This window comes from Numenius arquata, chromosome 9 (assembly GCF_964106895.1).
Source record: "Numenius arquata chromosome 9, bNumArq3.hap1.1, whole genome shotgun sequence".
NCBI classification, from domain to species: Eukaryota; Metazoa; Chordata; class Aves; order Charadriiformes; family Scolopacidae; genus Numenius; species Numenius arquata.
In genome coordinates this window covers 23451683-23471896 of record NC_133584.1, presented here as the reverse complement: position 1 = coordinate 23471896, position 20214 = coordinate 23451683, and the positions used below count along the sequence as shown (strand labels likewise).

At 45.8% G+C, this 20214-nt stretch overlaps 1 protein-coding gene across 1 annotated transcript; it reads left to right on the top strand.

Moving 5' to 3' along the window:
- The first annotated feature begins 1368 nt into the window (after positions 1-1368).
- LOC141468765 (lysophosphatidic acid receptor 6-like) lies at positions 1369-3107 on the top strand. The gene is given in 3 exon segments (XM_074153932.1): positions 1369-1434; positions 1436-1486; positions 2157-3107. Coding segments are annotated over 3 exon segments (1068 nt in total).
- Positions 3108-20214: the final 17107 nt, after the last annotated feature.

Below are 20214 nucleotides of genomic sequence, written 5' to 3'. Positions count from 1 at the left end.
AAAAAAAAAAGGGCTAATGAAATCTCCTACAAAAGCAATGATGTAAAGAACTTTGTCAGTATTTATTACTTTTCAGTAATTCCTTAATTAACTTTTCATCCCTTTGGTTCTAATGCGTTCCCTCCCAGCCTTAGACTCTCACTACTTCACTTGATGAAGGGGACTCAGCAGGAAAGCAGGCTATTGGGTTGCCCAGCCTAGACCACCCTCCTGTACTGGGCAGTATCTCTGCCCAGATCTCAGTGTAACCCCTCGTCTGCCACTGGCAACCTGAATCCAGAGGTTCAGGGATCCAACCCAGCTCCCAACAAACTCTCCAGCCCCATGGCTGCAGGAGGGTTTAACTCCCAGGCAGTGAACAACCTGCAGCTTAACCAGGGGTGCTTCTCACCTCCAGCCACTCAGATCCACAAGTGCTTGACAAACTCAGGCTTTCCTGTCCTTTTTCATTTGGGCAAGGGAATTTCATTATTTCTCCTCAAACTTCCCTCAGTCCCTCGCAGACTGCAGCGAAGCAGGCGGTGCTGACAGGGTTGCTGCCCCACTGAGCCATGTCCCCCCATGCCTTAGAGGCAGCAGTGCTCTGCAAGGAAGGAGGTTGTTAAGTGCTTTATGAAGCCTACAGCACTGCCTACTGCAGGGACCCAAATAAAACCTGTACCTGCAGGACAAAAGCTGCATATGGATCCCCGCACCTGAGCCCACCAAGGGTATGCTCTCCTGCACCCACAGTCCTGCCACCACCTCATTCTCCTCATCAGGCTGGGTTTCTGGAGCTGTTTTTCTCGCTTCTGTAATGTAAATAGGAACTTATAGAATCATTTACCTGGCATCAGTGTGTCCTTAAGAAGCAAACAGCCAACCTGCTCTTGCTTCCCAACAACAATTGCTAGTTTTTAAGTAAGAAATAAATTTCCTTTTTGCTGATCCTAAACTCTCTCAAAGAGATCCAAATCTCTCTCAAACCACAGCGCAAGCGAGCTTACCTCTGAAACACTGGGGGAGTGACTTGATCTACAGAACAGGAACTTTTACCAGTTGACAAATCTAAAATGAAACAGCATCAAGATCAGTAAACTCATGTAGGAAAGGCACTAGGTTGAAGAAGTAACAATTACAGAACAGTAGACGAAAGTAATTTCTGGGCACTGATACAAAGATCTTTGAAAGGCTTTATTTACAGGTTACATTTGTTGTGACAGAAGTGGCTGGAAGAAAGGACCACGTATTTCTGTGCATTTGCATTTGTAAGCAATTCCAGCTGGGACCAGCATTGCAGAAACCAATGAGAGCCTTCCTGGTCCTTATCAGGAGAGTCTGAGGACAGGATCAAACCAGCACCTTTCCTCTAAAGAAGAGAATTACTTCATGACCCGTGCTCAGAGAGCACCTACCTCAACATTTCTAGTTCCCTCTTTGCGGAGGAGAAACCAGCTGCATGTTTTCTGCAACTCCTGTCTCTGCAGATACAAATTTATCCACTGTGGTAAGTCTGGCTCATTTAGGCAAAAGGTTGGGTTCTTAAATATCATTCTTCTTCTAAAGGCTTAACCTCTGCTAGAAATAGCCTGTTTGAAACTTCCTGCCTGCCTCCTTCTATCAAGCTTGTCAGAAGGGCCAGAGGTAGTCACATCCCCTCTTTGCACAGTGCTGGTGAAAGAGGGTGCAGGATGGCAGCTACTGTTTGGGATCTTCACATTAATAAATATGGGGGACCCTTGTGCACTTGGCTCCTCAAGGTGTCTTATGACAGCTTGATTCAGGAAATCTGATCCACTAATTGCCTCCATCCCCACAATCCAAGTAACCCTAAAACCAGGGGCTGCTACTCTGGCTCTGCAAAGAGATTGCATCGCTCCAAGGGGATGGATGGTCATACCTATACTCTGCCTAGCCAAAATTATAGGGCAACACAGTTTGGGGTAACAGGTAACGGTGCAAGTGAGGCTTGGACCTCAGAAAGCCTTGCTCCTCCTTGAGGCACAACCTTGCCCCCAGATCCCTTGGCACCGAGCAGCTCCATGTTACTGGAAGCTACAATTCAGCACACAGCAGTCCAAGAGGAAAAAGTGTCTCCAGGTCTGTAGACACACAGAGACCTCATTGGCCTTTGTACTGGGTCTTAAATGGGATCTGCATCCTTCCTTGTGGGGAAGGTTATTTTCTTCTCTTCCAGCATACCTGGAGATATGAATGACACCCATGCCAAGACCAATATCAGCGATACTGTGAAACTGTTCCAGGTCATCGTGTACACTCCCACATTTACCCTGGGATTGCTGTTCAATGTGATGGCTCTATCATTCCTGTTTTTTAAGGTTAAAAAGCTGTCAGAATCTACAGTCTACATGACAGCCCTTATTTTCCTGGACACTTTGCTGCTGTTTACTCTTCCTTTTAAAATCATTTCCTATCACCTTCAGGACAACTGGAACTTGGGGTCTGTGTTTTGCTCCACCTTGGAGAGTCTTTACTTTGTAAACATGTATGGCAGCATCCTCATCTCCCTCTGCATTTGTGTAGACCGGTACATCGCTATCCGGCACCCTTTCACAGCTCCCACCCTGCGATCCACCAAGAAAGCTGCTATGGTCTGTGCTGTCATCTGCCTGGCCACCTCAGTCGGGACAGTCTCTACTTTCCAACTGCATGGAGAGGGCAACAATATCTCGTCCTGCTTCCATAACTTCTCCAAGAACACATGGGAAAACGTGGGCCTGCTGAGCGCCTTGGAGATTGTCTTCTTCGGCAGCATGGCAGCTATGATCTTCTGCACTGTTCAGATCATCAGGTATTTGAGAAAGCGCAGAAAACCAGACAACCCCCAAACACACGCCACCAGAGCAGAGAAGATAGTGGTAGCAAACCTGGTGGCATTTTTGGTCTGTTTCACACCTTACCACGTGGTATACTTCATGTACTTTTTGGTGAAGAATAACATCATTCACACCAGTTTTCAGAAAGTGCTAAAAGATACCATTCAGGTCACCCTTTGCTGGGCAAATCTGAACTGCTGCCTTGATGGGGTGTGTTATTATTTTGTTTTAAGGGAGTCCTTGGAAGACCCATTACAGAACAGTCAAAAACCAGCCACACTAAAGCCTTGATCCACACGCTGCATGTGTTCCTTGGGATGATGTGTGGAGATGCTTTCATGGAAAGTGCAGAGTCCTGAACTACTTAGCTAAGCAATTTACTTTAAATATTCAGAGCTGAAAATATTTAATAAAAAACAAAACTAAGTACATTCCCAGGAGACTGCTCCTAACTTTATTATTTCCTTCCAGAAAGTTTTGTGTAAGCATTTGCGGGTAAAAAGAAATGGAATTATTTCCTATAAATGGTGATGCATATGTTTTTAGATGTGATTCCTCTTTACTATGGAAAAAAAAATTGTTCACTTATATGTTGTAGCTTCTTTCAGCCTCCTTGTCTATATCGCACCTGCAAACCTCCCTAGGCCTTCAGTCACTACAGACTTGGGCTGCTGAGACGTGGAACCTATGGTGGAAAGCTTCAGACTAAATTCTGTTGCCTCCCCTGCCCTGATCATGTATGCTCATGCTCACATATGTGCACACCTGTCAGGTTTAGATTTGTACATGCTATTTAAAAAAAATGAAATCACTGTAACTCTGAATCCAAAGGCAGCTTTAAGTTAACATGGGTATAACAAGACCTGCATGCCAATGCTTCTTTTAGCAACTTCTTTTAGGTCTTGTGCCTACCATCGCACTTCTAACTCATATTACTACTAGCTCAAGTCTCCAGATAGCTCAGATGACTATCCCAGTTCCAGGCTTCTTCACCAGCTCCTCTCCTGCTCACAGGCTTTTCACATATCTGTTCCTTCCTGCTTGGTTACAAACCCAGTTTCATCAACAGAGCCAAACCAAATAAGAGCATGAAATAAAAAGCCTGAGTCCAATGTAGTGGCAAACACATGAATCTGAAGGAACAACCCCTACCTTACTGGGGGTTAAGATAAGAGCTCTCCTGATACCTAAAGCAGCAGCCAGCAACAGAGGATCCCAGGGGTAAACTAACCTTTCAGACCTCGGAGCAAGCTGAGCACTACTACTTCCCAAACAAACAAGGCAATAAAAAATAGTCCACCAGCAGGAGCCTAACAAGCCAGTCAGTTACTTCTTATCAGTGCTCACAGGCATCTAGATAAACTGAATGACAACATGCTCCTGGCCTGGAGAGAGGCAGCTCACAGCTCTGGGGGACCCTATTGCTGCTGCTTTCCTGAGCGATGAGGATGATGACAACCGAAGCAACTACTTCTCATATTCATGTTGAGCTGGATCCTTGCAGTATATCTTCTAGGCAGAGATACTAATCCCAGCCTTTGAAATATCTTTTCTCTGTACACTTTTGAGAATGATAAGCACAGACCATGTATTGATTTCTTCCCTGAGCTAGCAACTTTTCACGTGGAGACTTTAGTCTGTAAAAGTGAAAATTTTTGAAGTCACTGTATCTTGGTATGAGACTGTACCACAGAGGTGCAGTTGCTGAGGAGGGAAACACTGACCCAACACAGATATAAGCATGTGCTGGTGTTTACAGGGTCCTTTTGGTGTTCAGCTGATGAACAGTGCTTCTGAGGATACAAGAGCTTTGCATTTACTCTAGCCATGTCCTGGTTATGTTCAAGTGGATGAAAATAAAACTCACCAGGATATTCCAGTACAAATTATCTCTATATATATCAATTGCCATTTGAATTGACTCCCTCAGTAAATTCAGAATACCTGACCACCTTTCCTGTCAGCAGGTACTGAGTCCTCATCTCCTCCCTCTTCATAACTTACCCCTTAACTAACTGCACTTCCATAGACACAAAGGTTTTACCACTGAGAATTCAGATTCCTTTTGGAAGCAGAGTTAACAAATAATAGAAGAAAATAGTGCTGATGCAGAAGGCGTATTTTACATTTCAGAGCTGTGGGTCACAGCTTTGAAGGCCAAGGCGGCCTCCACTTTAACTGATAATGCCTGAACACAGGGAATGGGGATTTTGTCAGGAGGCAGAAATTGTCAAAGTATATGAGGAAACTGATCTCAGTTGCATTTCTATAGCCCAAGGCAGCTCCATTAGTTTTACTGACATGACTTAGGGCTTACACTTCTATAACTGAGAACAGAAGCTCACCTGTACTTTTATGTTTCCTGTTGCTCAGCTCGGTTTTTTTCCATTTTTAAGTATGCCTGTTCTTATTTGTTTGTTATCCTGTTGTCCTTGGTCCCACAGATCATAAAGTAACTTTCACTATCATTTCATTTAGAGTACCGGGAGACAGTAGCAAGGTGAATATCATATTAAGGAATTTTTGGCTTGATTACCTCCCTCAGCAATAACACACTGCTTAGAATAGGCAGGGATGTCGACTGAATTAAGCATCATTAAAACTGTATGAAAGACAAGTTAAAAGCACTTGAGGCATTTCTTCTTCTCTCAAGCCTCTCCCCTAGGTTTCTCCAGCATTTGTGGCCACTGATTTTTTTCTAGAAACAGACAGGCTGAGGTGTGGAAAAGCAACTACCTCTCCATGGACAGGGTAAAGCCAACCACCATCTGAGCTCCCTGCCTCTACACATGGCTCGCAGTGCCTCTGCCAGCTCTAAGAGTCTGCTAATTATCAGGGCACGGTAAATCCTCTGCTGGATCTTGTTGCTTTTAGGCTTCTGAACATTCAGAACTTTCCAGGTCAAATCTGGTGTGGTCTGATCCATTCTCTTCACTCGGGTGGGTAGCTGTAACAGCTTCTTTGTTTATAGGGCTTTATATCCAAATCATGACACTGGGTATCTAGGGAGACTACAGAGATTTCTGTTTGCACCAAGAGAATATTAAAGACATAACAGTGCTAAGACAGAAAAGGAAAAAAGCCCGAAAATCTGCAATTTAAAGCCATCACAGACTTTCCAGAATACAGATAATAATTCATCTGAGGAAAAAAAGAAAGCTAAAACCAGGATTTGATTCAAAATCACAGAATCACAGAATCACAGAATCTTAGTGGTTGGAAGGGACCTTTGAGATCATCGAGTCCAACCACATAAAAAAAAAAAAAACAAAAACAAAAACAAAAACACACAAACAAAAAAACACAACACAAAACCAAACAAACAACAACACCCCCCCCCCCAAAAAAAAAAAAAAAAAAAAAAGCGCAGCATCCATCAACCAAACCCCACACAAACCCCACACACAACACCCCACCACAAACCAACAATCCCGGGCACTAGAGCATGCCCTGAAGAGCCACGTCTACACGTTTCTTAAATACCTCCAGGGATGGTGACTCCACCACCTCCCTGGGCAGGCTGTTCCAGTGCTTGACCACTCTCTCAGTAAAGTAATTCTTCCTAATATCTAATCTAAACCTCCCTTGCCGCAGCTTCATACCATTTCCTCTGGTCCTGTCGTTATTCCCTTGGGAGAAGAGGCCAACCCCCGCCTCTCTACAGTTTCCTTTCAGGTAGTTGTAGAGGGCAATGAGGTCTCCCCTCAGCCTCCTCTTCTCCAAACTAAACATGCCCAGTTCCCTCAGCCTCTCCTCATAGGACTTGTTCTCCAGACCCCTCACCAGCTTGGTGGCTCTCCTCTGGACACGCTCCAGCACTTCAATGTCTTTCCTGTAGTGAGGGGCCCAAAACTGAACACAGTACTCGAGGTGAGGCCTCACCAGTGCCGAGTACAGAGGCACGATGACTTCCCTGATCCTGCTGGCCACGCTATTCCTGATACAGGCCAGGATGCCATTGGCCTTCTTGGCTGCCTGGGCACACTGCTGGCTCATGTTAAGCCGGCTGTCCACTAACACTCCCAGGTCCTTTTCTGCCGGGCAGCTTTCCAGCCACTCTTCCCCAAGCCTGTAGCGTTGCTTGGGGTTGTTGTGGCCGAAATGCAGAACCCGGCACTTGGCCTTATTAAACCTCATCCCATTGGCCTTGGCCCATTGGTCCAACCTGTCCAGGTCCCTCTGTAGAGCCTGCCGACCCTCAAGCAGATCAACACTCCCACCTAGCTTGGTGTCATCCGCAAACTTACTGAGGGTGCACTCAATCCCCTTATCTAGATCATCAATGAAGATATTGAACAAGACTGGCCCCAAAACTGAGCCCTGAGGGACACCACTGATGACCGGCCGCCAACCAGATTTTGCTCCATTAATCACAACTCGCTGAGCACGGCCATCTAGCCAGTTTTTTATCCAGCGGAGGGTACACTTGTCTATGCCATGATTCTCCAGTTTCTCCAGGAGAATGCCGTGAGGGACGGTGTCAAAGGCCTTACCAAAGTCCAGGTAGACAACATCCACAGCCTTCCCCTCATCGAGAAAGCGGGTCACACGGTCATAGAAAGAGATCAAGTTGGTCAGGCAGGACCTCCCTCTCATAAACCCATGCTGGCTGGCCCTGATCCCTTGGCTGCCCTGCACTTGCCTTGAGAGCTCACTCAGGATGATCCTCTCCATGATCTTTCCCGGTACCGAGGTCAGGCTGACAGGCCTGTAGTTTCCAGGATCCTCCTTCCGGCCCTTCTTGTAGATGGGCGTCACATTGGCCACCCTCCAGTCATCTGGCACCTCTCCTGTTGACCAGGATTGTTGATAAATAATGGAGAGAGGCTTGGTGAGCTCTCTTGCCAGCTCCCTGAGAACCTTTGGGTGAATGCCATCCGGCCCCATAGACTTATGCGTGTCCAGGTGCATAAGCAAATCATTAACTACTTCCTCATGGATTACAGGGGAGTTGTTCTGTTCTCCATTCTTATCTTCCAGCCCAAGAAGCTGAACCCCCTGGGGGTAGCTGGTCTGACTATTAAAGACAGAGGTAAAGAAGGCATTAAGTATCTCAGCCTTCTCCTCATCCTTGGTTGCAAGGTTTCCCCCCGCATCCAGTAAGGGATGGACATTCTCTGTCACTCTCTTTTTGTTGATGTATTTATAGAAACTTTTTTTGTTGTCCCTTATATTAATGGCCAGGCTGAGTTCTAGCTGGGCTTTTGCCTTCCTGATTTTTTCTCTGTATGACCTAACACAATCTCTGTACTCCTCCCGAGTTGCCTGTCCCCTCTTCCAAAGGTGGTAAACCTTCCTTTTTTCCTTAAGTCCCATCAAGAGCTCTTTGTTCATCCAGGCCGGCCATTTTCCCCGCCCTTTAATTTTGCGCCTCATGGGGACAGCCTGCTCCTGGGCCTTTAGGATTTCCCTCTTGAAGAGCGTCCAGCCTTCCTGGGCTCCTTTGTCTCTCAGGACTACCTCCCACGGGACTCTCCCAACCAGGGTTCTGAACAGGTTAAAGTCTGCCCACCGGAAGTCCAAGATGGAGGTTTTGTTAATCCCCTTCCTTACCTCACTATGAATGGAAAACTTAACCATTTCATGATCACTAAGCCCAAGACTGTCTCCGACCTCCACGTCCCCAACTAGCCCTTCTTTATTTGTGAACAGTAGGTCTAGCAAGGCACCTCCCCTGGTAGGCTTACCTACCATTTGTGTCAGGAAGTTATCCTCCATACACTCGAGGAACCTCCTAGCCTGCCTGCTCTCTGCTGTGTTATATTTCCAGCAGATGTCTGGTAAGTTGAAGTCCCCAACTAGAACAAGGGCTGGCGTTTGCGAGACTGCAGCCAGCCGCTTATAGAATACCTCATCAGCCTGCTCATCCTGGTTGGGTGGTCTATAGCAGACTCCCAGCACAAAATCACCTTTGTTAGCCTTCCCTTTCACCCTTACCCATAAACACTCCACTTCTTCATCACTGGAGTCTATCTCTATAGAGTCAAACAACTCCCTAATGTACAGAGCCACACCCCCCCCCCCCTCCTTCCTTGCCTATTCCTTCTGAAGAGCTTATAGCCACTTATTGCAGCATTCCAGTCATGACCATCGTCCCACCACGTTTCCGTGATGGCAACTATGTCATAGTTGTCCTGCCGCACCATGGCTTCCAGCTCATCCTGTTTGTTGCCCATGCTACGTGCATTAGCGTAGATGCACTTGACCTGGGCTACTGATTTCACCCCCATCTTTGGCCCTTGACACTCAGGTTCATTACCAGCAGGCCTGGTTTTATCCTCATCCCCCTTAACTTTCGGCTTAAAGCTCTGTCCGTGAGCTTTGTTAACTCTTAGCCTAAAATGATTCACCCCTAAGAACTGAGGACTCATTCCTAACACATACAGTTCTTAGCTAAAAATTGTTAGTTTATTCTGAAAGAATGGGAATGGGGGCTAGAGAGCTGTTATGGACCACTTTTTCCACTTGGACTTTTTTTTTTTGCATTTGGATAGCAAACCAGAAAGGGTTTAAACCAGCACTGAAAGCATAGCTGGTCACAGGAGGTGGTGAAGCTGCTCAGCTGGGGAGCTTCACCCTTTGGGCCAACCAAACCATTTCAGTTGAGAGGCCTTTCACAAAACGTACCCGGAGGCTGCTGGATTTCTTGCCGAGAGACCTGTCTTGCACACATTCGTGCATATATCATATTCACGTAAGTAACTTCCCTACTCACTTATTTGCAGGTTTCACAAAAAGTCTGGGCATGTGTTTCAGCACCTTTAATATTTCACACTTAAACAAGCCAAGTGTCCTATTTCCTGCAGACTTGCTCACCTGGGAAAGCAGCGAAGCTCACACTTAGGAATCCACTAAGCCTGCACATCTGTCCTTTACTTTCCAAATTTCTTTTCTTCTAGTCCAGCCATTATCTTGTGTTTCAAGCTCAGGAAGGATCTCTTTGGATTGGGAAGGAAACAAGTTTAAAAGAAAACATCACTGATGATACTTGCATATAACCACAGAAATGCCAACCAAAGATCCCATCTCCCCAAAACAAAGAATCAGCACAGGTACCAGGTATGCAGTATCCCCTACAAATTTCACTATTGCCTTTTTTTGTTTTATGAAAGATATCCACATACAATGAATGGAAGAAAATATTCATCCTGAGCAATGCCATATCTGTGGTCAGTGATAATGAGAAAAACCTTAGAAAAACAAGTCTCAAGAGAAATGCACAGGCTTTTATAGAAATTTTCATATGCATATGCTCCTCTCAAAGCAGTTTTAACATTTCTATTGCCTAGAGAGGGTTAAAATTGTCCCGTTTTCCCCACAGAAACACAGCACCGTAAGCTAAAGATGAATTTTTAGCACTCTAGATGCTAGGGAGAAGCCCTCAGATAACTCTCAGAGACAAGAAGTGTGAAATAATTTTGCTGTGAAAGTAGAGTATCACAATAGAAATCGCACCCCAGCTGACTTCATAGTTATTTCCCCACACAGCAAAGCTGTTTGTGTGCTCTTTTCCTCTGCTGCATTTACTGGTTGTATGAGATGGAAGTCTTGTAGAGAAGCAAAAATGTCCAAAGTGACACAATATAGTGATGGAGCATTCCCATTGCTGACCATGGTGTGACAGAGGCACACAGAGTCCTTGATGTGTCCGGTTTCAGAGGGAGGATACTCTGACTCTCAAACTGGACCTGTGCAGCTTGCTCCTAGATTTGCAACTGGCCAGTGCAAAGTTACAATTCAATCAAGTGCTCCGGTTTGCCTTACTCAGCCCTGTCTTCTTCCTTCTGTCCCTTTCACATGCCTCTGTCTTCAGCTTTATGGAGGCACTGAATTCTCTACAAAAGCTGAGGCTTTGCTCTCCATTTTGTTTCTTGCTCGCTGAAAAACTTACCATTGCAACAGACTCTAATGAATCAGTGTCTTTTGCTACTGCCAAAGGCAAAGGATACCTACAACTCCTCTGTTTATCCTTCATTTTATTTTAATTATTCTTATTCTGATTTTTATACATTGTCACTCCATAAGAATGACATTTACTACACTGTTTAATATGATAAAAAAGTGGCTGTGGGATACTGATACAACCAAAAACCTGTGAGGAACCAGAAATGCTTCCCAGGAAGAAAAGCTGAGTCAGTGCCATTTGCAGACACCAAAGGATGTAAAACCTCACATCTGCTGTATGCCACAGATTCCTAGTAATCCTCCTCTCTATTCCAAGACAAAAATGGCATTAAACTGGGATTATACTTGAGAGCAAATATCAGCAGTTTCGAGTTATAAACACTGCCAGGCAATTGTTAATCCAAAGCATTACAAACCCAGGAAATCCAGTTCAGATTACACTTCAGAGCACACCAACACAATCCCGACATTCCTTGTTAAGTATTAACTTTGTGACTACAAGTAAAGTCATCTCCCAGAGACCAGCATCTAACCTGGTCCCACTCAGTCAGCCATCGTATCTGAGGCAGTGAAGGGCGCTATTTGAAATAGCTTTATTCAGTTTAAAGAGAATCCCTGTCAGAAAGGTAGTTTGCTGATGTAACTTATGTGTTCTGTATTGCTGCACCCCACTCTCCATTACAACCACGTTCGCTCAACTTCTGCTGCATACTTAATCCACCTGGAATTAGAAACCCTTTTCTATATCACAATCAGTTGCTGTGGAAATGAGCCCAGTACCCCAAAGGATTAGAGTCTGGAGGGTCTGATTTAATTGCACTCCCTGGACAGACTCAGACTCCAATGGTCAATGTCCAAATGAGGAATAAATAATAGGGATGGATCAGCTCTTGAGAAACAAAAGGTCCCGTTTTCATGCAAATAGCATTCGTTTGGAAGAACAATGAAGGAGAAATAAAGAAAAGTCAAAGACAAAGCAGCAGAATCTTTCTAAGCTGAAGGTTTTCCAAGAGGCATCAGCTGCTCTTTTAACTGTAAACAACATTTCAGAGTGTTTTTAGATTTACTTTTGCATCCCTAGGTGGGAGTTGGTAGATGCAACCAAAAGCAAGTGTCCGATATGCTTTAACTTTCCTTTTGTCACTTCACCCCTATTCACACCCTTAGATGGCAACAATTTTCAGCATCTGTTACCAAACTTTTAAAATAGAAAGAAACTTTAAGAAAGAAAGAATAAAAAGAAAAAAAAAAAAAAAAGGAGAGGAAAATGCAGTAAAAAGAGTGGCTGCAAACGACAGCAGCTCTGCTCAGCAGGTGCTGGCTGTGAAGAGCTCCTTTGGAAGATCTTGGCAACAGCACCCTTGACCCAAGGCAAGCGAGTGCGGGTGAAGGCTGGTGGTAGGAGACGATGGAGGGATGAGGGAGCATCTCAGAGCAGGCACAACAAGCTACAAGAGGCGGCGCAGCAGTCGGCAATGCCTGCAGCGGAAGGCAGAGAACATTTAAAGCCACTGTTACATCCATGGGGAAAACTCCAATCTTAAACTGCCACAGAGGGAAAATGCCAAGAAAATGTATATCCAGTGACAGCTCTTTGAATAAATCAAATATTTTGCATGTATTTCTCTCAACAGTTTTGCAATTCTTTCTATGTTAAGCTCTGGTGACATAAGCTTTTTTCCTCTTTTTTTTTTTTTTGGTTTTTTTTGTTTTTTTTTTGTTTGTTTGTTTTTGTTTTTGTTTGGTTGGTTGGTTGGTTTTGGTTTTGGTTTTTTTGGTTTTTTTCCCCTTGCAAACTAGACCATTGACATCAGAGCACAGCAACAGCAAGTCACATTCAACACCCACATCGGGAAAGGCTCACTGCTGCCCAGCATTTGGCCATGCCAGCTACTTCTTTTACCACATTTTTAAAAATGACAAAGCAATAAAAAGTGACAAAGCACTGCTGCCCCTCGAGGTGCCGCTCATCCCCGAGAGCAGGCAGCAGCTCCAGCCCTTTCTCCTCCTGTCGCCCTCTGCCACAGCTGCTTTGCTTTGTTTTAAAAAAAAACCAACAAAACAACTCAAAAAAACCCCAACCACCCTCAAATACTTTCCTAAATACACCACTGCATTTGGGATTTTGTCTCCACGAGACAAGCTGGGATCCTGTTCTTGCCATGGCCCCTGACAAGAGACCAAGGGGCGAGGAGGGCAACCCCAGCTGCGGGTAGAGACTGCCCCTCGACATGGCGGCCCGGGGGCTTCTTTTAAATACGGACAGCAAATGATTTAACTTCTTTCTCCTCAAAGCCATTCGCCAAATTAAAAAACAGTTTCAGTCAGAAAAGCATTATTACTTTTAAAAGTTTCCTGTACTCGGGGAGGATTTGCACAGAAATGCTCGCCGCTCCAGTGACAGAACACTGCCCATGGGGCCACGTTTCTGTGAGGAAACAATGTGGTTTTCAACATTACGCTATTTGTTTAAGCTCCCCCCACTTACTGCGTGTTGCGGTGAGTGCCAGGACATTAACACAAGTTGATATAAAACCAAACGTGAGGAGGATCGAGGCACGGGGCACACAGGCCTGAGCTGGCAGCTCCTGCCCTCCCCCAGCGCCGCTGCCATGAGCCACCACCCCGGCACATCCGTGGGCTGGCTGAGGTGAGCTAGGAAACCAGCTGAATGATGAGGGGTTATTCGATGAGCTAATTACATGCTAATTTATGCAAGAAGCTCCATAACACTATGTCACAAGCACTGAGCAACCCCCAGCCCCACACGCTGCCTGGGACCGGAGCTGGGATGGTGGCGGCCACTGAGCCCTCACAGGCAGGCGTCGGGCAGGGAGAGAGCCTTCTACTTGTTCAAAAAATTCACTCTTTTTGGCCCAGGCGTTAGAGGCAAGCAGTGGCAGCCCTGCTCCGTTACAGCTGCATGGGGCTAAGGTTACGCTGCCCACAGCAAATGAACTGAACACACGGAAAAGTGCAAATATCACAAGGCATTAATCGATTTTACAGCTGCTGCAAACAGCCCCTCATGGACTTGCCCTTTCAGCAGTTCTAGCATAAAAATAGTGGAGCACTTGCTGTTAATGAAAAACTTGGGGAAAGAAGCGAAGTGAAAACGGAAAGATCCACCAAGTCCCTATGGGCAAGCACAAAGCACTGCTCTGGCAGAGGCAGCGTTTCAGAAACAGCTACGCTGGATTAATCCAAAATGTCAAGGAGATTGATATCAAATATTTACCCTTTTAGTGCAATTAAACAACTTCATCAAAAGTACTGAATGAAAGCGAAGTGCATTTCCTTTGCAAACCTCATTACAGAAATCGACATGCCGCCTTCTCCCAGCTTAACATCTCAACCGGCCAGTTCGATATTTGGTACCTGCTGATATAAAGGTAACTGGGCGGGAGTGAGTTTGTTGTTTGCTCATGCGTTTCACAGGCTAACACTTAAATACTGGGGTGGGGAGAAGAGAAAGCATTTATAACCATGACATCTTAATTGAATCTGTTTTCTCAAGCTGTTATAAAGCTCAGAGAGAGACTCCAAAACGCTTTTTGCAAACCTGCCTCGTGTTTCAGAGGGGCCCAAGCTACATTGCAAACGCCTGTACTTTTGTAGCACTCATTTTCCTTGGAGAGGTGGAAGAGCATCAGTTTTAAATGTCTCCTTTCCAAATACTGCATAATGCTTCTCCAAGCACTTTTATCAGGCAATTCTTTTTCCACTGCTCACTAACCCAGCCTGCCGCCACCAAGAGAGGAGCCCCTCCTGGCAGTGCTGGGGACCTGGATGTCTTCAACTGAACGGAAAAAAGTCACCAAAGTAGGGCAAGAGACAGAATATGCTTAATTGGCCCTCATTTCCTTCTCAGGTCCTGGGCTCCAGCAGAGGCGAGACTGACAGCTGAGACCCCTCGAAGATGCAGCTTGTCCCCAAAATACAACTAAGTGCCTAATAAAGAGAAAGACCTACTTCGGGGCCGTCTCTGTGGCTGTCGGGCCAGGGAGGGAGCACACAGCCAGCCAAGGCGCAGGGGTGTTGGATGAGGCTTGGTGCTCATTCCCAACAGCTGCCATTCGGCATGAGAGAGGCAAATGGGATACTCTGCCCCAAAACGGCTACCATTTCACCGCAGCCACCTAAGCAGGTCCCAGGGGCTAACCACATTTGCCCTGACACAGACTCCTGACTTAAGGGGGAGTTTCGCAATGACCTTGCCCACAGAGGGAAACACAACAGGTTTAAACAGTGTTACTGCCAGCGCTGGAGTGGGAAATCACCTGTTTGCTGTTCCCAGCCACATCCATTGCCCCAGGGAGGAGCAGGTGAACTCTCCTGCTCCGTTCTCTGCCTCATTTACTCTGTGGGGACCTGTGCACAAACCGGTGCTGCGTGCGGTGCCGTGGGATTTTCCCAGCATTGCTCAATAACTGGGTGTGCTGTTAGTTTTTAAGGAAGAGGTTGTGTTAGCACCTCAGACCCCAGCGGGCCACCTCAAGGGCAGCGCACTGCCAGCCCTTTGTGGTGTGTTCCCTACAAAGGGACACAAGCCCCCCAGCAAGCTGCACGCATAGCCTACCGCATCCACAGGGGCATTTGAAATATATAGTAAAAGCTCCTTATAATGCAGGGAGTCTTCAGCAGCACTGTCAGTCACAGACAGGGAGTGCTTTCTGATGTTTGGAGCCAGCATCCAGGCCCCCCCACTGAGCCCCTACTCCCTTTCCCCTCAGCTATTCTGACAGCCCGAATCCACTCAGAAATCTTGCTAAAATCACTGCAAAACCAGAAGTAATCAGTGGCACAACCTGCGACGTGAGCTGCCAACCCACACAGCCTCCCCTGCTTCCCCTGCTGGCAACTGGGGCTGCAGGTGGCTGTGCAAAGCCAGTCACAGCTAATTTTAAAGCCAGCCTGTAGACGTAGGTGTCTGCGCATGGTTTATTCCTCTCTGGGTATTTTTTTTTTAGATGTTTTTGTAGTGACCTGCAGTGTTTAGCTGTACAACAGCACATCGCTCTACCAGAGTGCTCCCAAATATTTGACCTACAAAATCACAGCATCTTCTTGGTTGGAAGGGACCTTTGAGATCATCGAGTCCAACTGATGAGCCAATTTGGAGCCAAACTGCACTCAGCCAACTTATATAAAATGCTGCCCTAAAGTTGCTACTTTCAGCACTCAAAACCAAAACCACGGCTGTGTCAGGTCCAAACCTTCCTCTAAAGGGTAACTTCACTGGGTCTGTATTTTCCAATACTCCCCCACAGAGATCATTAACATGGTGCTGCTGCTGGCTTAATTACCACAAAGGCCGCTATACGTTCAAAACCACAGAACTGTAATTTTCTTTTTCAGTTCTCAAATCCAGCTTGCCAAATTCCTCAATAACGTGCATTGCTAAGTCACTGCCCGCTTGCCCACAGGCACTTCCCAGGCGGACCCAGCCATCCTAGCAGGAGAAGGTACCTGGGGGCCAGCAGCAAGCTGCACCCCCCAAAACCTCCACAGGCTTTGCAGAGGGTAACGCTCTGACAAGGCTGCTGACATAGGGGCGTTTCCAGAAGGCAGCCCCACGTATCCACAGTGCCAAAGCAAGTAAGTGTGTAGCTGCTTCTTGGAGTTTTAACATGCAACAATTTCTGGAGCAGAGAGAACAGCTCATGAGGATTGCCTGTAGTTCTAGCCCCACATAAGCACCATCTGAAAAGAGTGAGAAATGAGCTGGGGCCTGATCCAAAGCCTTTACTGTTACTTTACTGAGAACAAGTTGCTCCATGAATAACAAATGGGGGAACAGAGTGATATCCTAAAGAAATCTCTTTAAAAGACAACAGATTTTGAGAGGTTTTCTTTAACATTGTCTTCTCTTCTGAAACTTTTTTCCTCGGTCAGACCATGAGAATATTTCAATCATTGCATAACATAATTTCAATTCAATTCAAATACAGATCTAAAAGTTCAAGTATGAAATCACATACTTGGCCTTTTCACATTAATTAATCCAAATGAATAGAATAACATACTGGCTTCCACTGGAGAACATCTTTGTGCTAGTGAGAACAGTTAATTAGAGCTGGCACAAACACATTCCACATTCACTATGAAAAATAATATTCCCAGAGCAAATATTCTCAGCAAACTTAAGGAAACAGCTGACTGTTTATTCTTCAACCCACCCATTTCTTTCAAGATTTTAGCAAGTGTGAAGGGGCTGAAGCGCTGGAAACTGTCAAGCAGTCCCTGCACCCTGTGCTCTTCCTGCCAGCCTAAGGCACTCAGCTCCAGCCCCTCCTCTGGCCTGACCTGCCTACAGAAGAGGTGTGTGAGCGTATACTATCAGTCCCAGTTGCAAGGCTGCCTTGCGCGTTCTATCATCTCTCCAGTATCCTCCCATAGGTCACAGCCCAGTGATGGAGGGGCTGAGGCTCTGGGCTGTGCTGCACCGTTCCTGTCTGCAGGTGTTTTGTCAGGAGACACCTCTTGGTCACCATCCCCTGTGATGGGGCACTGCCCCACATCACCCTGCTGGGGAGAGCTCTGCCCCACATTTCTGCTCAGCACTTACCTCCTTACCTGCAGACACAGCAAGTCCGAGCCAGCTGCATTTCAGAGCAAGCAGGTCTAGTCCTCATGCAGAGAAGCAGAAGAGTCCTATGTGCAAGGGACCGTGTACACAGCAGCCAGGAAAACCAGCGGCCAGTATCACCCCATCCTGAAGTCAGTCTTGTTTTAAATATACCAGTCACTGAAAGTATCTGACACACAAAGGTGTGCACAATGTCTAATTTAGGAGACTAAGGTATGCAGAAACTCCTAAACTGAGCACTCAAAATCATCCCCTAGAGATGTCCTTACTCTCTAGGAAGCAAAGGCTCCTAATTTCAGTATGACAAGTTGGATGGTCCACATGTTGCTCCAAGCTCCAGTTCCCTTTCCAGCTGCATTGGGCTCTGCTGGCAGTAGGCCTGGATACTGGAGAGAAAATAAGGGACTTTTCCTGTTGGGGTATGAAGCAAATTGAAAAGAAAAAAAACAAAAAACACAAAACAAACCAAAACAGCGGATTCCGATCGAACCAAAATTAGGTTCTTTATCTCAGCTTTTTCCAGCACAAAAAAAAAAAAAGTATCAATGCCTTGCTGACATTTTGGTCAACATAAACGTTGGGGGTTTTTTTTACACAAAATGAACAGCATTTGTTTCATTCCCATGTTACTTTACCATTTTAATTTGGCATTTTTAGATAAAAATTGTTTCAAAACAAGAAACAATAACTTAATTACTAAAATATTAAAACAAATGCTTCAGCTCAACATCAGGAAGTTTAGGTGCTTCCATCTACCTTTTTATGCTTTTCAGCTGACAACATTCACTAAAGTTCAATCCATATTTGTTAGCCATTCTCTGCCCTCAAACTGTGCTTTCTGTTCATTTAATGCAGAAAACATTCTTTCCAATGGACCTGCAGCACCTCATGGATTTCACTGGGACATGAATGCCACCATCAGGAATTGTACTTACCAAAATAATGAGAAACTGGCATTTTCCTGAGACCTGGGACACTAACTTAGAAAGATATTTTTGGTAGATTATATAGCTTTTTTTCTCTGGGAAGCTATGAAAGCATCCACAATACTTACGTTTATAATGTCTGGGGTTGAAATGAGAATGATGGCAGCAAAATACTTGGGAACAACTTGGACATCCTAAGGCACATACGTAACTACGTATAAGAGTGAGAACAGGCTTCCATTAGCTCGGCACCAACACAATACATCAGACAGCTGTTCATGTTGAGCTACATGGGCTGTAGTCAGTAAGGACAACTGAAAGTCTTACAAACCATAACAAATTGGGCACTGCTCAATTTTCAGATATGTGCATCAGGGAGCCATTTCACAGGGTAACACTTGACAGATAATTTCATTCCTCACAGCATAAAAGTGGCCCAATAATCCCTATTCATCCCCAAACCCAACAGGTGATTTGTAGAGGGCACCTTCCTGCTGCTCGTACGAAGCCAGTGTGGGCAGCACAGCCCTTCAGACACCCAGAACACCCGGTGGACCAGCCACCCCACATCTGTGCCGGCAGTGGGCAGCCAACCCCCGGCAGAGCTACTGCATGGGATGCCTGCGAGCACAGAGCTTTCCCTGCCTTGTGGCATCGGCAGGCTGGCAGTGGACAAATGTGCCCCACTAGCCATGCTTGGCTGCCCCTTTCCGAAGGACCTAGCAGCCCTCCCGCCACCTGCCCAGAAGCACGTGCAATACATCAACAAGATGCAGCCGTTCCCCCCACCAAAAATGGGGTGCCCATCATGCTGGTGAAGAAACAGGTCCTTCAGGATCCTCTGTGATCCATCACAGCCAAAACATTCCTCGTCCCAAGTCTGCAGAAATCCCAATGGGCTGCACCTTACGGGATGAGACTGGACTGTGAATGTAGCTGTAAAAGACTTGTGGCAAATCAAGAGCTCATTTATGTTTTAGAATACACACTGAGGTTCCTCCCCTCAACTGCTAATTTAATAGGTTTCCGGTACATTTTTTTTGAAAATCCACCAGAGTCTGGATGCAGATGCTCCTACAGTTAAACCAAAACTTTGACTGACTTAGCACTGCCTGGCAAAGCTACATAGCAACCCCTGAGCCATACTGTAACACGCAAGTACTAAAAATAAAAGGTAAATTGTATTAGGTGCAACCTGCTATCACAGTGACCCATATCTTCAGGTTTCAACTGCATCTCTGCCACACAGTCCTCCTACAGCTGGCTTTATTGCCAAGCTTTTGTATGTTCCCCTGTTCAATCAAATAAAAGCAGCTTTCTGCCAGAGAGTGTGAGCGAGATCAGGAAGCAGAACTGACTTATTTCAAGTTTCCTAAGAGCAAGGGGCGATTACCACAACCTCAAGAAATCAAAAACTAAGTGAAGAGGGAATGTTCAAAAGAAAATGCAAAATTTCACAACACATGCTGGTTTTCTTCATACTGGACAAGTCTCAAGGTGGCTATGTTTAAAGGTAACTAGATTTACTGAAATGCATCAGTGATGGTCTTAATATCAGCGTTTCAGCCTTCAAAAGGTGGAAATGTCCAAAGAGTCAGGTTCCCCGTGAGGTGACGCAGAGCGGCTTCCTCAGTCCAGTGCCGATGGAAGGAGATGGTTGTTGGGCACAGCTGACTGGGCCAGCCTGGGAGAAGAGCCTTTGGCAAACACAGTTACTGCAAGATGCAGATCTCTTCTGCAGAACCCCAATAATGGAAAAAGCATCCAGATACTGAAGAGATAAATGCAAAATGCAGCAAAATGACTGTAACAAGCGAAACATGAACTTCCTCATTGATTGACTCATTTTGGAAAGAGGAACGGTTGAGTTCAGAACCATATTCTGATGCTTCCCCATCAGAAGGATGACGGAGGTGGACAAAAAGCTCGGAAGAACACTAACAGACCCACATCACTGCGTGCAGTGAGGAGAGGAGGG